The 18423-nt window shown below is 36.9% G+C and overlaps 2 protein-coding genes across 8 annotated transcripts; one reads left to right on the top strand and one right to left on the bottom strand.

The window, feature by feature from the left end:
* The first annotated feature begins 69 nt into the window (after window positions 1–69).
* Window positions 70–16940, top strand: ly96 (lymphocyte antigen 96). Of its 6 annotated transcripts, XM_079613564.1 has the most exons (11): window positions 70–330; window positions 1429–1512; window positions 1659–1781; window positions 1866–1924; window positions 2173–2263; window positions 6660–7570; window positions 7782–7835; window positions 15312–15395; window positions 15527–15649; window positions 15737–15789; window positions 15970–16940. In XM_079613564.1, the coding sequence occupies exons 1-6, from the start codon at window positions 207–209 to the stop codon at window positions 6665–6667; spliced, it is 489 nt and encodes a 162-aa protein (XP_079469690.1). In that variant the 5' UTR covers window positions 70–206; the 3' UTR covers window positions 6668–7570; window positions 7782–7835; window positions 15312–15395; window positions 15527–15649; window positions 15737–15789; window positions 15970–16940. The 6 variants fall into 6 exon arrangements, 3 of the variants coding, with proteins under 3 accessions (XP_079469690.1, XP_079469689.1, XP_079469691.1); XR_013797723.1 differs by lacking the exons at window positions 70–330; window positions 1429–1512; window positions 1659–1781; ... (2 more) ...; window positions 6660–7570; window positions 7782–7835 and adding exons at window positions 13677–13804; window positions 14119–14698; XR_013797724.1 differs by lacking the exons at window positions 70–330; window positions 1429–1512; window positions 1659–1781; ... (2 more) ...; window positions 6660–7570; window positions 7782–7835 and adding exons at window positions 13677–13804; window positions 14119–14698 and having other exon boundaries at window positions 15357–15395.
* Window positions 8615–13488, bottom strand: LOC306999100 (uncharacterized protein). Of its 2 annotated transcripts, XM_079613566.1 has the most exons (8): window positions 13404–13488; window positions 13139–13261; window positions 12999–13051; window positions 12695–12837; window positions 9598–9801; window positions 9255–9338; window positions 8874–8996; window positions 8615–8775 (listed from the first exon to the last, which is right to left on the bottom strand). In XM_079613566.1, the coding sequence occupies exons 5-8, from the start codon at window positions 9716–9718 to the stop codon at window positions 8705–8707; spliced, it is 399 nt and encodes a 132-aa protein (XP_079469692.1). In that variant the 5' UTR covers window positions 9719–9801; window positions 12695–12837; window positions 12999–13051; window positions 13139–13261; window positions 13404–13488; the 3' UTR covers window positions 8615–8704. The 2 variants fall into 2 exon arrangements, with proteins under 2 accessions (XP_079469692.1, XP_079469693.1); XM_079613567.1 differs by having other exon boundaries at window positions 8874–8948; window positions 9598–12837.
* Window positions 16941–18423: the final 1483 nt, after the last annotated feature.

Consider the following 18423-nt stretch of genomic DNA (forward strand, 5'->3'; position numbering starts at 1 on the left):
GGCTCAACTTGTGTATTCTTCCTTATTCTCACAACCATTGCCATTTATAGGGGGAACAACCAGTGACCTATATTGAAAGAGGATGTTTTACAGAAGTAGTTATGAGTGTGACGCTCTATGATGATTTTAATAATTAAAACAAAAAACGTTGTTACTATTTAAGACGGAGAGATATCTGCCTAGTTTTATTCAGGAAAACAACAGTTATGGTGTTTTTGTATGCTTCAGTTTTTATTTTTTTTATAGCTTTGCCTTGTGTGTCCTCTGCCTCTGCAGAAAGAAGATTACTCTGCTCCTCAGAGTATTGGAACATTTGGTACAGCTACGAAGGTGAGTTGAATATTTTTTTCTTAAACAATGTGCTGTTATATGATGCTAAATGATTCTGTTTGGTCAGTTCAAAGCCTGTATTAATATATTACTTTTTAAACGTAATGACTCGTGGTTCAAATCATTATCAGAAAAAGAGAAGACAGAAACATTTCCACAGATGTTTACATAAAGAACAGTTTTAAACCACTAATCTGGTCATTTAGCTTATGGAAAATGTATCATTGGAATATGGAGCACCTAAATGGAAATAATATAGGAAATATATGAGATGGGAAGATAAATTATATTTAGTTTCAATGGTTTTGCATTCTCTCACAAAAGAATTGCATTCTCCCATGAATCATTGTGTCCATTCACAATCATTGGGCCACTTTATATTAGGTGTCTTTAACCACTATGTACTTGCATCACACAAAAGTGTACTTATTGTGTTAATGTTGTATTGCTATTGAGGTGTGATGTGGGTAAGGGGACTGGTTTGGTGGTATATGGGTAGGTTTAAGGGGTAAGATAAGAGTCAAACAGTGTATGAAATTAAGCTGTAATTCCATGCAGATATTTAAAAAATATATCAGTACAATGTAAAACATGTATGTAAACGATGAGTATTAAATCATTACTTAATGAATCAAATAATTAATTCAAATGTTAGAACATAATAGTTAAGGATACTGAATATAAAGTGGGATAACATTGAGAGAGTTTTTCCTCCAACCTTTTTTACAACACAAAAGTTTTGCGAGCAAATGCAATTCCTTGGGGGAATGCAAACATTCTGCGAGAAAACGCAAAATCATTGTTATATAATTTTTTTCTCAAGTTTAATTTCTCCCCCATCACAATGTGGGGGCACCATATTAGAGCAACCCATGGTGAAGTATCTTGCTCAATGACACAATGGCTAAAGTTCATGGATCACCTCTTGTGGAGTTTAAACCTGCATCACTTTGGTTACCTGCTCAGATATCAAACCTTTAGCAACACTACCCATGTGTACTAATTTTTGCAAAAAGATAGAAGGTATTTTCTTTATATTAATATTTTTGAGATGTCATTATTCTGTCATTAGCCAATGCTCCGTCTCTCTTTAACCAGGGCCGTTGTATTACCTGTCACTGACCATTTCCCCCTGCTCTCCAAAAGTGGCCTGGCACATTTTAACTTATAGAGTAATCCCAAGTAAGTTTATTAAAATGTTATGCTTCTGAATCATTACATTATGTATAAAATCTATGTGTAATTAAACTTGGAATAATGTTTAAGCTTGCTATTAAAGCTGTAATTTTTTTCTTTTTAAATTTGAAATTAACTTTATTGTCATTCAGTGTTCACAGTTGCTCGTGCTGGATATCATGCTCAAGTTTACTTCAAAGGTCAGCTAATGTTAGAGTACACACAACCAGATATTCCTTGTGAGGATGTTAAAGTCTGTTACATCATCAAAGGAGGTACATGTTAAAATATGTTCACTGCACTTTATCTTTCATAGTAATGCAGTTGTGGATATTGATTTGAGTGCTTCCTTGTTTCAGAAACACTGCAGGAAACATGTCCATTTCTTTTTAAAAGAAGCAAATTACTTACTCCTCAGGTGAGATTGCATGACTAATGTTGTACCCATTCTATTGTAATGAGTTATAAAATTAGATTTTAAAAGTTGTTCCTGTAGCTGAACTGGTATAGCATGGCAACACCAAGGTCTTGTGTTCGATTCTAAGTGAACATGTATATATATAAAAATGACATGCACTGTTGCTTTTGATGCAAGCACATGACAATTGAAAATATGATTTTTTGAAAGCTATGAAAAAGTTTTATTTATTTTGTTTTCCTTCCCAGGGAGAATATCAGATTTACATGGATGTCAACATTGTTGATGATGTTGAAAGAAGGCTGACAATACATTTCAACATCACTATAGAAATAAAAGGTATTGGTAGTAAGAATGGATTTTTTTGAGGAGGGTTGTAGAACCAGAACATCCAATTGTTAAACGTGCAGTATAACAGCAAAGATAAGATCAATTTACTACCGTTCAAAGGTTTGGGGTTAGTAAAACTTTTTCTTTGGAAGGAAAACTTTTATTCAGAAATTACAAAGATTTCAGAAAAATTATGATTGTAACTGACAGCAACGTTAACATATTTTGTTAAGACAGTATAAATAGAAACCTCATTATATATATATATATATATATATATATATATATATATATATATATATATATATATGTGTGTGTGTGTGTGTGTGTGTGTGTGTGTGTGTGTGTGAAAAAATGTTATATTTTCTATTCAATTTGTTTTTTAATAATATCAAGTTACTTTCTTAGTCTGGACTGTTGAGGAGAGTCGTGAAATGGTTTTAGTATGTTTGTGAAAATTAAACTGTAAATAAATGCCATTGAAATGACATACCCTCTGCATTCACTACTTTCTGTTTACCAGCACTTCTTTGTTCACATAATTACAGGTACTTACATGAGAGAGAGAAAAAAACTGATCCATGGTTCAATATAAAAGAGAAGTTTTACAATAATGCAGTGCATTGTTGTGTCCTGATGTTATAATTTTGTGATATTTTTCATGTCCCAGCTTTCAGGAAGAAGATTGATACATTTATACAAAACCCTTAAGACAGAACAATTTTGTGGCTTTTTTAATTAAATGAGAAATTTTTTTTTTTTTTCAATTTACTTATTTATTCAGTTTAATGTGTTACGTCAGAACCTTACACCAGCAAAAGACAAGGGATACTTAAACTCAGTTCTGTCATGAAACTCTAGATGGCGCAGGCTGATGGGTCCTTAACGCAAGCTGATGATATTTACAGTGTTAAAGCTGCAGTCCGGCACTTTTTTGGGTTTAAAAATATCAAAAAAGACATTTTTGAAAAAAAAAACGTAACCAGCCAGTGTTCAAAACGATCTGCTTGCCTTACCTCGATTCAAAACGGTAAGCTTGTAATAATGATTTTAATTCCAGTGGTACTGGTGGATTTCCGCGGGAATTTCGAGCATGTCTTTGCGTCATTACGTCACTTCTGTACACATAGAGAAGGAGTCCCCGGCTAGCGTGTGTGGATGATGGAGGTGGAGATTTAGCTTAGCACTTGGTATGGCGGATCCCGAAAGTTTAAAGCGACAATCACCAGTGACAACTGGAGATTCACCACTTGTAAAACCCAAAGACTTAAAAAATATATATTTTTTCACGTTTTGACGTGATATAAGCAATCGTTAGATTTAATCAGCATGATAGCCTACTGCAATGCTTCCCCCCACCCCCCGAATTTGGTCAGAACAAAAGTGAATGTTACTTACTTGTTCAGATGACATTTTCCGATGAAAATTCTAATGTTGACACTTTCAAAAAGTATACTCTGAGATTGCTGATGACAGTAACGTTACAGTATCCACAGCGACGCGGCAGCCTCAATACATTGTGTTCATCCGCGCTGTTTCATGCCAATTTACTACCCACGCACAGTTAATAATTCCGCGAATAACTGCAATTGCAGATTTCTAACAGAGATGGCGACAAAGAGGAAAAACGACGGACTGCAGCTTTAACTACTAAATGGTTCATGTTGCATCTACAGCTAATGAGCTTGCTGCTCAACATTTAAATGGCTGGTTACCATTCACTATACCAGTTTGCAGCACGGTTTCAGAGTTTCTCTAAAATCCTCCTTCCCCAGCTCCACCTGTATAGATCTGCTATGGGTAATTTATAAATGCTATTTGTGCAGCAGCAGTATGTCTTGTATACTCACAGCAGCATATCTGTGTTTTTTTGGCTGTATTAAGTTATTGTACTTGCTCTGCAGCAGCAATAATCATCAGCAGCAGCAATTCAGCAGCAGTGTAGCATATTTATTCCACCAAGACCAAATACATTAATGTTGTCATATCCATTACCATGCTAAAAATCTCCAGAGAGGTGTCATGATGTCAATATACAGTGGGGAGAACAAGTATTTGATACACTGCCGATTTTGCAGGTTTTCCCACTTACAAAGCATGTAGAAGTCTGTAATTTTTATCATAGGTACTCTTCAACTGTGAGTGATGGAATCTAAAACAAAAATCCAGAAAATCACATTGTATGATTAATTAATTAGAAAATTTTATTACATGACATAATATTTGATACATCATAAAAGCAGAACTTAATATTTGGTACAGAAACCTTTGTTTGCAATACAGAGATCATACGTTTCCCGTAGTTCTTGACCAGGTTTGCACACACTGCAGCAGGGATTTTGGCCCACTCGTCCATACAGACCTTCTCCAGATCCTTCAGGTTTCGGGGCTGTCGCTGGGCAATACAGCTTTTCAGCTGGGCCACTCCAGGATCTTGAGATGCTTCTTACGGAGCCACTCGTTAGTTGCCCTGGCTGTGTGTTTTGGGGTCGTTGTCATGCTGGAAGACCCAGCCACGACCCATCTACAATGCTCTTACTGAGGGAAGGAGGTTGTTGGCCAAGATCTTACGATACATGGCCCCATCCATCCTCCACTCAATACGGTGCAGTCGTCCTGTCCCCTTTGCAGAAAAGCATCCCCAAAGAATGATGTTTCCACCTCCATGCTTCACGGTTGGGATGGTTTTCTTGGGGTTGTACTCATCCTTATTCTTCCTCCAATCACGGCGAGTGGAGTTTAGACCAAAAAGCTCTATTTTTGTCTCATCAGACTACATGACCTTCTCCCATTCCTCCTCTGGATCATCCAGATGGTCATTGGAAAACTTCAGACAGGCCTGGACATGCGCTGGCTTGAGCAGGGGGACCTTGCGTGCGCTGCAGGATTTTAATCCATGACGGCGTAATGTGTTACTAATGGTTTTCTTTGAGACTGTGGTCCCAGCTCAGGTCATTGACCAGGTCCTGCCATGTAGTTCTGGGCTGATCCCTCACCTTCCCCATGATCATTGATGCCCCACGAGGTGAGATCTTGCATGGTGCCCCAGACTGAGGGAGATTGATCATCATCTTGAACTTCTTCCATTTTCTAATAATTGCGCCAACAGTGGTTGCCTTCTCACCAAGCTGCTTGCCTATTGTCCTGTAGCACATCCCAGCCTTGTGCAGGTCTACAATTTTATCACTGATGTCCTTACACAGCTCTTGGCCATTGTGGAGAGGTTGGAGTCTGTTTGATTGAGTGTGTGGACAGGTGTCTTTTATACAGGTAACAAGTTCAAACAGGTGCAGTTAATACAGGTAATGAGTGGAGAACAGGAGGGCTTCTTAAAGAAAAACTAACTAAGGCCCCGTTTACACGATGGGAAAACGCAGATATTTCTCTGCGTTTTGGCCTGTCATTTACACGAAAACGCCGTTTTTATCCCAGAAAACGATTATTTCTAAAAACTCCGGCCAAAGTGGAGATTTCTGAAAACGCCGGTTATGTGTTGTCGTGTCAACTGGGAGAAACGGGGTTTTAGGTTCTCTCTTGTCGATTCTGAGGATTCTGATTGGCTTGCATGGCTTTATCCTTCTCCCTACACTGCCGCCCATAGGTTTGGCATAGTTATAAAGGCGCTCAACGGCGTATTTATGCGGGTTGTGTGCACGATGTTATTATTGAAAACGGAGGGGGGGAAATATTCGTTTCTCTAAATACCCGGCTATGTGTAAATGTGGCCTAAGGTTTGTGAGAGCCGGGATTCTTACTGGTTGGTAGGTGATCAAATACTTATGTCATGCAATAAAATGCAAATTAATTATTTAAAAATCATACAATGTGATATTCTGAATTTTTGTTTTAGATTCCATCTCTCACAGTTGAACTGTACCTATGATAAAAGTTACAGACCTCTACATCTGAACAAGATGTCCAGGACCTCTGGCAGAAAATTAGGCCCACAGCATTAAAGATACAGCAGAGTATTTCATTTTACACATGGGGTACTTTTTTATTCCTGTGTGCACCAAACCCATCTAACGTGTTTGCTGCCAAAAAAGCTTTTTTGTTTTTGTTTCATCTGACCATAGAACCCGTCCCGTTTGAAATTCCAGTAGTGTCAGGTTTTCAAACGTTCTATGGACAGATGAAACAAAACAAAAAAGAGCTTTTGGACAGAAAATCCAGCAGATGGGTTTGGTGCACACAGCGATAAAAAAGTACCCCATGTGTAAAATGAAATACTCTGCTGTATCTTTAATTCGTGGGCCTAATTTTCTGCCAGAGGTTCTTGTTCAGATCTTGTTCAGATACATGGAATCATGGATTGGATCAAAATACCAACAGATAAGAAATCGAAACCTACTGTAACAGACTGTGCTAGAAATCTCATAACGGCCATGTTTGGATCTTCCAACAGGACAGTGATCCAAAAACAAATATCAAAATCAAAACAAAAATGGGTCACTGAGCACAAAACCAAGATCTGCAATGGCCATCCCAGTCCCTGACCTGAACCCTATAGAAAATGAGTGGACTGAACTGAAGAGAAGCAGCGCGAACATGGATCTGGGAATCTGAAGGATGTGGAGAGATTCTGTATGGAGGAATGGTCTCTGATTTCTTGTCAGGTGTTCTCCAAACTCATCAGGCATTATATGAGAAAACTCAGAGCTGTTATCTTGGGAAAAGGAGGTTCCAAACATATTTAATAAAAGGGGGCAAATAATTGTTCCCAACGTGTTTTGGAGAAAAACATTTATTTCATAATGTGATTTCCCCCCCACTTTCAATTATTTTACTTCAATGAAAGGTTAGATCTTTGCAAAAAAAAATTATAATAACTTTTTTTTACAACAAAATGAAACATTACTTACCTTACTTAAGCAGGACTGTGACGCTATTCTACTGAAAAAAAAACCTTTGTTGCATTTTTCTGTTATCTCTGTAAAGCTGCTTTGAAACAATCTGTATTGTAAAAAGCATAGGCTATATAAATAAACTTGACTTGACACTTTACTATCCCATGAGACCACGGGAAAGGATTTATGAATGGCAGTGAAGTGATGCAACTGATGTTGTAGGTCACGTGATAATGACAACATGGAATGTAGTACGTCCAGGTTACATTCATACTACACACACTCATACTAAATAGAACATACTTTTTTAGCTGTTTTGAAGTAAAAACTTTTTCAAAATAAGTACCCTACTCAAGAGAGCATGTGATTTTGGACGCAGCCTGTGTGAGACGCAGAGAGTCAGTAATTTCTGCTTTTTTTCAACAGTTCCCTGTTCACAAAACCACTGGCACTTAACAAAAAGCCTGCGGTGAGTTTCAAACCAAATGTGTTTTACAAATGTGCAGTGAATTACTAAAAGCAAAACTGTTTTTACAGAATAGTTGTTCTGTTTAAATCACAGCTTCCCAACTTCCATAACCAATCTTGTTGTTCATGAAGGATAACAGATATGGTGCTTTTGTGCCCGTCAAGTTTTCTCTGTTTTATTGCATTATCTTGTGTGTCATCTGTGATTGCAGAGAGAAGATTATTATGTTCCTCAGAACATCTTACTATCTGGTACACATTTGATGGTAAGTGGAATATAATTTTTTTTTTTTTAATCACACACAACACTCGCATACACACAAATATATATTATATATTAACACAAACTTTTTATGTTTTTTAAAGCCTCTTGTGACCAAGACTTCATTGCGTTGATCAAAAATATAGTAAAAACAGTATTGTGACACATTATTACAAATCTGTTCCTGTTGTATTATATTTTCAAATGTAATTTATTCCTGTGATGGAAAGACTGCATTTTCAGCAATATTACTCCAGTCGTCAGTGTCACATGATCCTTCAGATATCATTATGCTGATTTGATCCTCAAGGAACATTTCTTATCATTAACAATATTGAAAAGTTGTGCTGCCTAATATTGTTGTCTTCCTGCCTCGGGACGACAGGTGAAAATTATTTTAATAATTAAATTATCATTTATGCTATAACCTGGCTCATTTACAGTCTGTACAGAAATGTTAGATTGTTCATTAATGTGCAGTGTTTCGAATAAATAAATTAATTAATTAATTAAAAAATAAATATCTTTGTGAAAACAGTGATAGATTTTTTGCAGGATTCTTTGAGGTCTAGAAAATGTAAAAGAACAGCATTTACTGTATTTGAAATGGAAATATTTTGTAACTTTATAAATGTCTTTACTCTAACTTTTGATCAGTTCAATGAGTTCTTGAATTTGTTTATTTCTTTAAAAAGAAAACTCTTACTGACTCCAAACTTTTGAAAGGTATTGTGTGTGTACAAAAAATATATTTGGAAACCCACTTAACTAAGCCACAAAATTTGTTATATGACATATATAATTATATAATTTTGCTGTATATGTTTATACATCCGGATCATAAAAGTAATTTGTATTGGAAAAGATAAAGCATTACTGTTGATTGCTCACCTCAGGGGGATAAAATGTCCTCACATAAATTGGAATTATTTCATGAAGTGTTTCTAAAACAAGAATGTGGTCTCATTAGTGAGATGTATTAATGCACTGCTGAAACGCTAGTGACTGTAAGGGATGTATAAAACAGTCTAATATGCAGTACCTCCTTTGATGATGTCACATATTTTTAAATCTTCACAAATAACATCTGGCTGCATGTGATCGATCCACAGCTGACCTTTGTAGTAAACAAGAGCATGAAACCCGATACGTGTGGTTGTGAACACTGAAGGCACACAAACAAAGCAAAAAAATGATAAAAAAAATATATATATATATTATATATATATATATATATATATATATAATTATTGATAATAATAATGGTTAATAACTTTATTATTATTATTAAATGTACTTATTGTTATAAATATAAAACAGGATAAGTTTTGAATTGTGAAGGGTAGTTCCATAAAGTAAACATTATTACTGTATGCATAATGTAACCAATATAAAGCATTCATTTTCCATCTTTTCAACTTACTTGGAATAACTGTATATGTTACATTGTATGCGGTCATTCCTGTAGAGCAGGGGGATGCAGTCACTGACAGGTAATACAGTGGCCCTGATTGAAGAGAGCATTGACTGTTTTAAATGACATCAAACCGAATCATGAAAAGAGGCTCAAATCCCACAAGAGGTCATTCATGAACTCATGATTCATAAACATCATTTGTAAAAAATAAACAGTAATAAATGCGTAAAATTACTCTTTTTTTTTAAACATCTATTGAGTTTTTAATAAGTATTACTTATCTTTTGCTGGTAGCTAAGGATCAGAGGTCAAACTGAGTAAATAAGTAAATCATTGAAAAAGATCTTACCATCGTAGCTGGACCAAATGTTGACACTTTCTGAGGAGCAAATCAATTGTGTCACTGCTGAGGACGTGTAAGACAACGACACAATATGACAAAGAAAAACTAAAAGGTACAGAAGCACCATTGCTGATCTCCTTTAATGAAACAAACCAGTGGCAAAACCTCTCCTTAATGGTTTCGTTTGTGCATCAGTCTTCAAATCATGATCTAATAACAGCAGGACATAACAATGCACTGCATTATTGTACAACTTCTCTTTTGGATTGAACAATGCATTTTTGTTTTTCAGTTTTTTTTTTTTTTTCTCCTTGTAACCTGTAATTATGTGAACAAAGAAGTGCTGGTAAACAGAAAGTATGAATGCAGAGGGTATGTCCTTTAAAATTAATTTAATTTATTTACAGTTTCAGCTTCACAAACATAAAACCATTTAATGACTCTCCTCAACAGTCCAGACTTAGACAATTACTTTATTATTAAAAACACACCACAGAACAGGTTATAACATAATAAATAAAATAAAATATATTTATTAAGGTGTATGCTTAAAACACATTAACTGTCTTAATAAATCTTGTTCAATACCACTCAAAATTTTGGGGTCAGTACATTTTTTAAAATGTTTTTAGCAGCATTTACTGTATTTGATCAAATATACAGTAAAAACGTTTTGGTTACTAACATAACCTTGGTTCCCTGAGATAGACAGGAACGAGACATTGGGCAGTAGCTGACGCTATGGGGAAAGTCTCTTTCTCCAAAATACTGAAGCCTGATTAAATCACGTCTGTGAAACAACACAGACAAATGGCGTTTTAGCGCACCCAAATGGGTAGGCCCTTTTTAATTTTAATTTTTTGACTGAGGAAAGCAGAGAAGCGGCCGCTAACAGTGCAAGCATAATAACACGGCAAGAGAATGCAATGTCTCATTCCCGTTCATCTCAGGGAACTGAGGTTACGTTAGTAACCAAAACATCCTTTCAATAATGGTTCACTCGACATTGTGTCAGTTGCTGAGTGCTGAGTGTGTTTTTAGCGCACAGACTGTCAGAGAAAAGGCAGAGAAAAGGTCCTGCAAGCCTGGTCCAGGGATAAAGCTCTGTTCCCAGGACATTAACAGTGAGGAGGACTGCTAGGGCTGTTGCTCAGGGTCCAACAGTACCCGGGGGCGAGGGCCCTGACATTTGAGGAATGGATATCGCTTAACGCTCCGGAAGGAAGTGCCTGACTTCAGGCCCTGCTTTACTGGGCTTGAGCAGATGCTGGCGTCAGACTGACGGGCTGCTAGGTCAACCTGGGGCGAAGCCGTCCACTATCAAGCTGAAAAAGGCACGTTGGAGAGACCAGGAAGTCAAGGAGGGCTGTCTTGTCGGCGAAACATTGATCTCTGTCAAGTTCAGCCAAAGGTGGCGCTCAAGGATCACCAGGCTGCTTATTGAGCGGCCAATTGCTTGGGCCATCATCTTGGCACACAGGTTGAGGTCGGTCACGCTCCACAGCATCTTAAAGGCAGATGGATCCAGGCCTGACTCGTCCATAGACTGGAAGGAGTTTAGCCTGTAAAACCTGCTGGCCCGCGATCGTATGGAGGGCGGATCCTGCTTGGCAGGCTGCTATGTAAGCCCAAGCTGCCAGGGCTGATGTGGGATGAGGGATGAATCATCAACAGATTTGACGACTTAGTCAGCTCTTCATGCACCTCTGGAAAAAACAGGTCTGGCCTCTGGTGGGGAGCTCACTGGCAGCGCCCCGGCTGCAGGAACCACTCATCGAGGCAGCTGCGGGAGGACTCAGACCCAGCTCCACTACGGTCTTGGAGAGGACCTGACTGAGCTGGGAGTCAAGCCCGGGCCGGGAATCATCTGGCTTGTTATGTGGCTGGTTGGCGGAATCCTCATCTGGGTTCGACCACTCCACTCTTCTGCATCTGAGGTGGCCAGGGACATGGGGAGCTGGCTTTCGCGGGTGAAGAGCTCCGTAGAATCCTCTCACTGTTGGGTAAGTGATTTAAGGGGTCTTGGCCACCTTAAGCTCACTCTGTCCCGTTTGCTAAGCCCCCCGACTCTGGTACTTCTACCTCCTAGGCTTGTGAAGGAGTGCCATGAGAACGGGGGAGTGCGAGATTCCTCTAAAGAAAGTGAACCACGAACGACCCAGGCAGGCAACACACTCAGATTGAGTGCTCATCTGGGGGGTACCCTGCAAGTGCCACAGTCTTGGAGCGACATTTTGCAACAAACGCTGTTGAAATTTGATCTTTCAATCGCGAGTTTCCTTGCTGGATAACTCGCCGGACAGCTGCAGGGGAGAGGCGTCGGCTCTGCCGAGTTCATTTCTTCAGTGCTACCAAGTCCTGGGTTTTTCAAATACTTCTCTGTCAGTGCAAAGATCATCTCTTTACTGACTAAGAAGAAGAAGACGCCATTTTTCTGTGAAGTTACACAGATGCAATTCAATCAGGCTTCAGCATTTCAGAGAATGGAAGTTTCCTAATATCGTCAGCTAATGACACAATGTCAAGTGAACTGTTATCGAAAGGGAATTTTATTTTTTGAACTTATTAAAATTGTTTTTTTTTATAATATTATTATTAAAAAATAAAAAATAACTGTTTTCTATTTGAATATATTTAATTTATGTAATTTATTCCTGTGATGGGAAAGCTGCATTTTCAGCAGCCATTATTCCGGTCTTCAATGTCACATGATCCTTCATAAATCATTTTAATATGCTCGATTTGGTGCTCAAGACACATTTCTAATCATTATCAAATTTGAAAACAGTTGTGATGCATTTTTTTTTGTGTGGAAACCTTGATATATAAACCCTTATAAATGATTTATGGTGCATCCTTTCTTAATAAAAGTATTAATTTCTTTTTTTTAAATCTTACTGACCCCAAGATTTTGAATGGCTGTCTAAGTTTATCTTGTGTTTTCTCTTACTGTAAGTAAGTCATTTTCTATGTCTAATACAAGAACTGAGCAATCATTACATTGACGATCACTTGATCTGCCCAGAAAAAATAACCAAAAATATGGAATGAGTAATGACATCTCCCTTTAAAAAGAAGAAGCTGTATACTACATTTATTTTACCCTGTAGTCCTCCAAGCTGTGGGTCAAATTTGTTCTTCTTATTGACATCATTTTTTTGCTTCTATATAGGCATTGAATTGTAATGTCACTTTGTTTCCAAGGTCATCAACAATGTTTACAGTCAGATAAATCTGATACTCTCCCTGGAAAGTAAAATAGCAAAATCGATTTAACAGTAAGATTACAGCTTTTAATCTAATTTTTGTGTATTATAATATATAGTATATATTTTTAATTTCTTACGTATCATATTAAAATACATTGCATTTAAATTGGAGTGGATAAAGCTATATTGATTGCTCACCTCAGGGCCATTAAACTCTTTCAAGTAAAAAGGAGTGGTTTCATGAAGTGTTTCTGAAACAAGGAAGCAATCTCATTGGTATCCCATCTGCATAACTGCAGTATACAAGATAATGCAGTAAACATTCTAACATGTTGTACCTCCTTTGATGATGTAACATATTTTGACATCCTCACAAGGAACATCTGGCTGCTCATGATCTAACCACAGCTGACCTTTGTAGTAAACACTGGCATGATAGCCAATACGGTGGATTGTGAACACTGAAACACAAAACCAGTCAAATGTCATCAGCTCACATCAAAGTTAAGCTATATCAATTTAATTATAAAGATTAAATTAAACAGGGGCTGTTCCATATTATGTAGTATAATCATCAAAAAAAAAAATCTTTCATAAACTTACTTGGGATTACTGTATAAGTTATAGAGAACAAATTCACTCCTAGAGAGCAGGGAGAAGCAGTCAATGACAGGTAATACAACGGTCCTGGTGAAAGAGAGTTTTAATGAAAACACATCTCGAATACTGAATGTTATACCCTATTTTCACTACAGGAAAAAAAATTTCTGCTAGAGGTTACAACCATTGACTCTTTCAAAAATAAACAATGCGTTAGCCTATATCTTTATGATCAAGTCAAGATTAAAAATATATATTTTATGTGTTTTGCCTTCTAGGGCGAATATCAGGTTTATGGGAATATGACATTTGTTGATGACCTTGAAAACATGCAAACAGTCCATTTCAATATCACTGGGCAGGTGAAAAAATAATGATGTTATGAGCAAAAGTTTTCAACAGATGTGAGTGATGTAGGACAAGCTAAATATGATATGCTGTTTCTTTTTCTCTCTTTTTTTGGAGCAGATATTCCACTATGTGTTTTCTGATAAGATCAAGTGATTGTCAGTTGTTCATTCATATTCATATCTCATTAAAGCAAAGCCATCTGAAAGTATTGGTAATGTTTTAATGGCATTTTAAAGGCAGTAAAATTGACCTGAGCACTGGCTTTTGATAAGACTTGTAAAAGCACATTATACACCGGTCAATGGTTCTAATGTCTTTGTGTTTGATATAAACCTAATGGCATTAATACACTTTTTTTTTCCTATAGGTGAGAAGTTTTGACTAGTCCAGCAGTGTGATGCACTTCCACATGTGAACAAGTAGACAGGAAATACCAATTTGTTGTTTCAGTGGACTATTCTAATACATTCAATATTGCAGAAATTGTATGTCAACATGTTTGTGATGCTGAAGTAGAAAACTGAATAAAGTCATGCATATACAGTACCCACTACATTGTTTCGTGATTTCATCTCATGAATAGACTTCCTTTTTTCAACAGTTCCCTGTTCACACAAAAAACAACCACTGGCACTTAACAAAACACCTGCTGTGGGTTTCAAACCAAACGTGTTTTACAAAAGTACACTACAGTGTATTGTTAAAAGCAAGAACTTTTTTTTACAGAATAGTTGTTCTGTTTAAATCCCAGCCTCTCAACTTGTACATAACCATTCTGACCATGGGAGCTTTGGCCACTGGTGTTGTTCATGAAGGATAACAGATGTGGTGCTTTTGGGCCTCAACTTTTCTCTGTTTTATTGCATTATCTTGTGTGTCATCTGTGATTGCAGAGAGAAGATGATTATGTTCCTCAGAACATCTTACTATCTGGTACACATTGGATGGTAAGTGGAATATCAAATATTTTTTTTTAAATCACACATTCTCTCTCACACACACACACACACGCACATATAGTATGCACCTATCACAAGTACAGTAAAAACAGCGATATTGTGACATATTATTGCTATTTAAAATAACGGTTTTCTTTTTTTAGTATATTTTAATATGAAATGTATTCCTGTGATGACAAAGCTGAATTTTCATTTAATCTTCCATTTTACATGTTCCTTCAGAAATCATTCTAATGTGCTGATTTAGTGTTCAAGAAAGCTTTATTATTATTATCAGTGTTGAAAACAGTGCTTAATATTTTTGTGGAAACCATGATAGATGTATTATTTGATGCATAGAAAGTTAAAAAGAAATATAAATATTTTGTAACATTTGAAATGCCTTTAATGTCACCTATGGTCAATTTAATGTGTCCTGTCTGAATAAAATAAATCAATTAAAAAAAAATTACTGACCCCAAAGTTTTGAACAGTATAGTTAAAAAATATAATTGGAAACCTACATATTATTAATCCACAAATATATATATATATATATATAGTCTGACTCTGCAACATTCAGTATTTGAGATGTGTCTTCATTAAAACTCTCTTTCACCAGGACCGTTGTATTACCTGTCATTGACTGCTTCTCCTTGCTCTCTAGGAGTGAATTTGTTCTCTATAACTTATACAGTAATCCCAAGTAAGTTTATGAAAGATTTATGATGATTATACTACATAATATGGAACAGCCCCTGTTTAATTTAATTAATTAAATTGAGCTTAACTAACTTTGATGTGAGCTGATGACATTTGACTGGTTTTGTGTTTCAGTGTTCACAATCCACCGTATTGGCTATCATGCCAGTGTTTACTACAAAGGTCAGCTGTGGTTAGATCATGAGCAGCCAGATGTTCCATGTGAGGATGTCAAAATATGTTACATCATCAAAGGAGGTACAACATGTTAGAATGTTTACTGCATTATCTTGTATACTGTAGAGATGCAGATGGGATATCAATGAGATTGCTTCCTTGTTTCAGAAACACTTCATGCAACCTTTCCATTGTACATGAAAAAGTTTAATGGCCCTGAGGTGAGCAATCAATATAGCTTTATCCACTCCAATTTAAATGTGATGTATTATTTTAATTTGATTCCTCAGAAATGAAGTATATTAAAATATTCACTATATTAATATATAAATAATAATAATACAAAATATAAATACGATTAAAAGCTATAGTTAAACAGATTGCCCTGTTTTCCTTTCCAGGGAGAGTATCAGATTTCAACTATCTGACTGTAAACATTGTTGATGACCTTGGAAACAAAGTGACATTACAATTCAATGCCTCTATAGAAGCAAAAAATGATGTCAATATGAAGAATTATTTTGTCCCACAGCTGGGAGGACTATAGGGCAAAATACGTGGAGTATACAGCTTCTTCTTTTTTTTTTTTGAGGTAATGTCATTATTTATTCTGCATTACCGACTTTGTTTTCTGAGCAGATCAAGTGATCGTCAGTGGTTAATGCACTGATGATTGCTCTGGAGTTCTTAGAAGTGTTGTCATTCTAATTCAATAAAAAATTTTGGCATGCTCACTGTTTTGATACCAGGTAAACATTTGAATTCTAAATAACATTTAGATTCCGCCAAATAGGAAAGACTGCACCCCTTCAGCCCGCCCAGCAGTCTGTCAATTAGGAACTTGATTCTCCTTCCTGAATGGCGCATTATCAGCTGCTGAGTATTATCATTCATTCAGAATCGCCGTCCTATTTGAAGTTAATAAAGGAGGTTAAAATAAGAGCCCTGGGCAGCTTCATTCACTGTGTCTGCCATCAACCAAGAGTTGCTCTTCTTACTCATTTATTCTAAATATGTGAGGCATTACCTTATGGTACTTTATCACAGAAACACGAGTCACCACAATATATTGAGTTAAAAGTCATGGTTATGTTAATGAATGTAAATGGGAATACTTTTTTAGTTCATCTTTTTGAAAGTGTTTATGTGTATTGATTGATTGTCCAATATTCTAAAACAAACATTCCATAATAATACAGTACTTTAATAATTATAAAAGCATATACTAGTGAAATCACCACATAGCAGACAGATGCTGTATTTGTCAGTGTAATATACAGTATGTGTGCTGGAAACACTCTTGTCAAGAGGGTTGGGTGTGAGGTGGCATACTCACAGTGGGAGTGTGGGTGTTGCAGGCCTGACAAGAGAGAGCAGGTGTCTCAGGACGGGCTGACCTCGCAGCTTTGACCCTTGGGACCTATCAATCTAGATCTAATGGCAGGGAGGGGGCAAGGAGGGTTAAGAGTACAGGGTTAATCAGGGAACTCCAGTTTGCCCACTGTGTGTTTCAAAAGGGAAGTTGAGGTGCAAAAAATGTTTTATTTGTCACATACTACATGTCATTTTGAACTAAGGAATGATCATCGTCTGTGCCCTTGAGCGTTTGTGATAGGACTTTAAGTTAATTACTTTAATAATTGGGGGGTGGTGGGGGGACGGACATGTTGGAGCATATATAAATCTAAAACAATTAGAAGACCACTGAAAAACTGAAGAAGAAAAAAAATCCACTCCATTCATAAATGGCTCTTTCCCGCAAGCCTTTTCTTTAGAAGTGATGACCTGTGAAATATGAGCCGGTGTATGTAGCTTGAGATGGTTGAGGTTTCTCACTGTCTCCCATTCACATGCCACAAATGTTTAACCTTGGCAATTCCCACCAAAATATTTCTCAAACTACACAGGTTCTAAGTTTGTCTAAACCATTTGTGCGAGATAACTTTTGAAAAGAAATGATGCAAACAACGACACGACGTACTGGAAATACCAGCACGGCTGACTCTGATGTCATGTGACTACGTGGCATACAGTACCTCTGCGTGATCCTCTTCCTGTTCGTGCGTCAGCAGGAGGTTTTTGAGGTAAAATGTCACGTGAGATTAGGCGCTAATGGCTGTGGCTGATGAGCAACAGAACTTTTGAGTGTTATGTCTGTTGGTCGAGTCTCTATTTCAGGCTCTTTCTATATTAAATGTAGTCCACTATGGGGTTATGTTCATATACTAAAAGAGAAGAACAAAGCAGCTGGTGGGTGACCTTCCACTCGCTCCAGTGAGCTCAGAGGAGGAGAGAGACGACATAGGCTGGCGCAACTCTCATGGTGCTCAAATACGACCCTCTACCAGCCAACAGCAGCTGCTTCGCACTATTTTGGTCTTAGGATCACCAAAGCAATCCTCTAGACAAGGAACAATTTTCACACTCAAGGGGGAAGGACCGCTCTAAAATAAAGCATACCTGCGCTTAGAAAGGCAGTAATGGGAGCCCCCTGTCTGAGCTGTACTCTTTCTAATAATTTTCTGTATTTATTTGTATATTAAAACTCTTCTTTGACTTATAATAGGTTATTATATGATTTGGACTGGGTGCTGGTCAATGAAATGGGATAAAATAATGTCAGGACATGCGTCAAGACCTTTTTAATTATAATTTATATCAATAATATCCCCCCAAAATAAACATTTCTTTATATATACGTTTCAGTGTCATTAAGGTGTGTAGACAGTTCATATCAAAACTTTCATCAACCTTTAAAATGAACAATACATTCAAATGAGTTTGAAAATGTGAAGATATTACATTTACATATTAAAGCCATTTCAAATGCCGTATTTAACCCTTCCGTGCTGTTG

Source organism: Phoxinus phoxinus (assembly GCF_949152265.1).
Source record: "Phoxinus phoxinus genome assembly, chromosome: 5".
Lineage (NCBI taxonomy): Eukaryota > Metazoa > Chordata > Actinopteri > Cypriniformes > Leuciscidae > Phoxinus > Phoxinus phoxinus.

Coding starts and splice junctions, on each gene's coding strand:
- ly96 (XM_079613563.1), top strand. CDS start 207: ATGGTGTTTTTGTATGCTTCAGTTTTTATTTTTTTTATAGCTTTGCCT. Junction 331..1,428: donor CATTTGGTACAGCTACGAAG/GTGAGTTGAATA, acceptor CTCTTTAACCAG/GGCCGTTGTATTACCTGTCA. Junction 1,513..1,658: donor AACTTATAGAGTAATCCCAA/GTAAGTTTATTA, acceptor ATTGTCATTCAG/TGTTCACAGTTGCTCGTGCT.
- LOC306999100 (XM_079613566.1), bottom strand. CDS start 9,718: ATGGTGCTTCTGTACCTTTTAGTTTTTCTTTGTCATATTGTGTCGTTG. Junction 8,997..9,254: donor AACATATACAGTTATTCCAA/GTAAGTTGAAAA, acceptor GTGTGCCTTCAG/TGTTCACAACCACACGTATC. Junction 8,776..8,873: donor ATGTGACATCATCAAAGGAG/GTACTGCATATT, acceptor TTCTTGTTTTAG/AAACACTTCATGAAATAATT.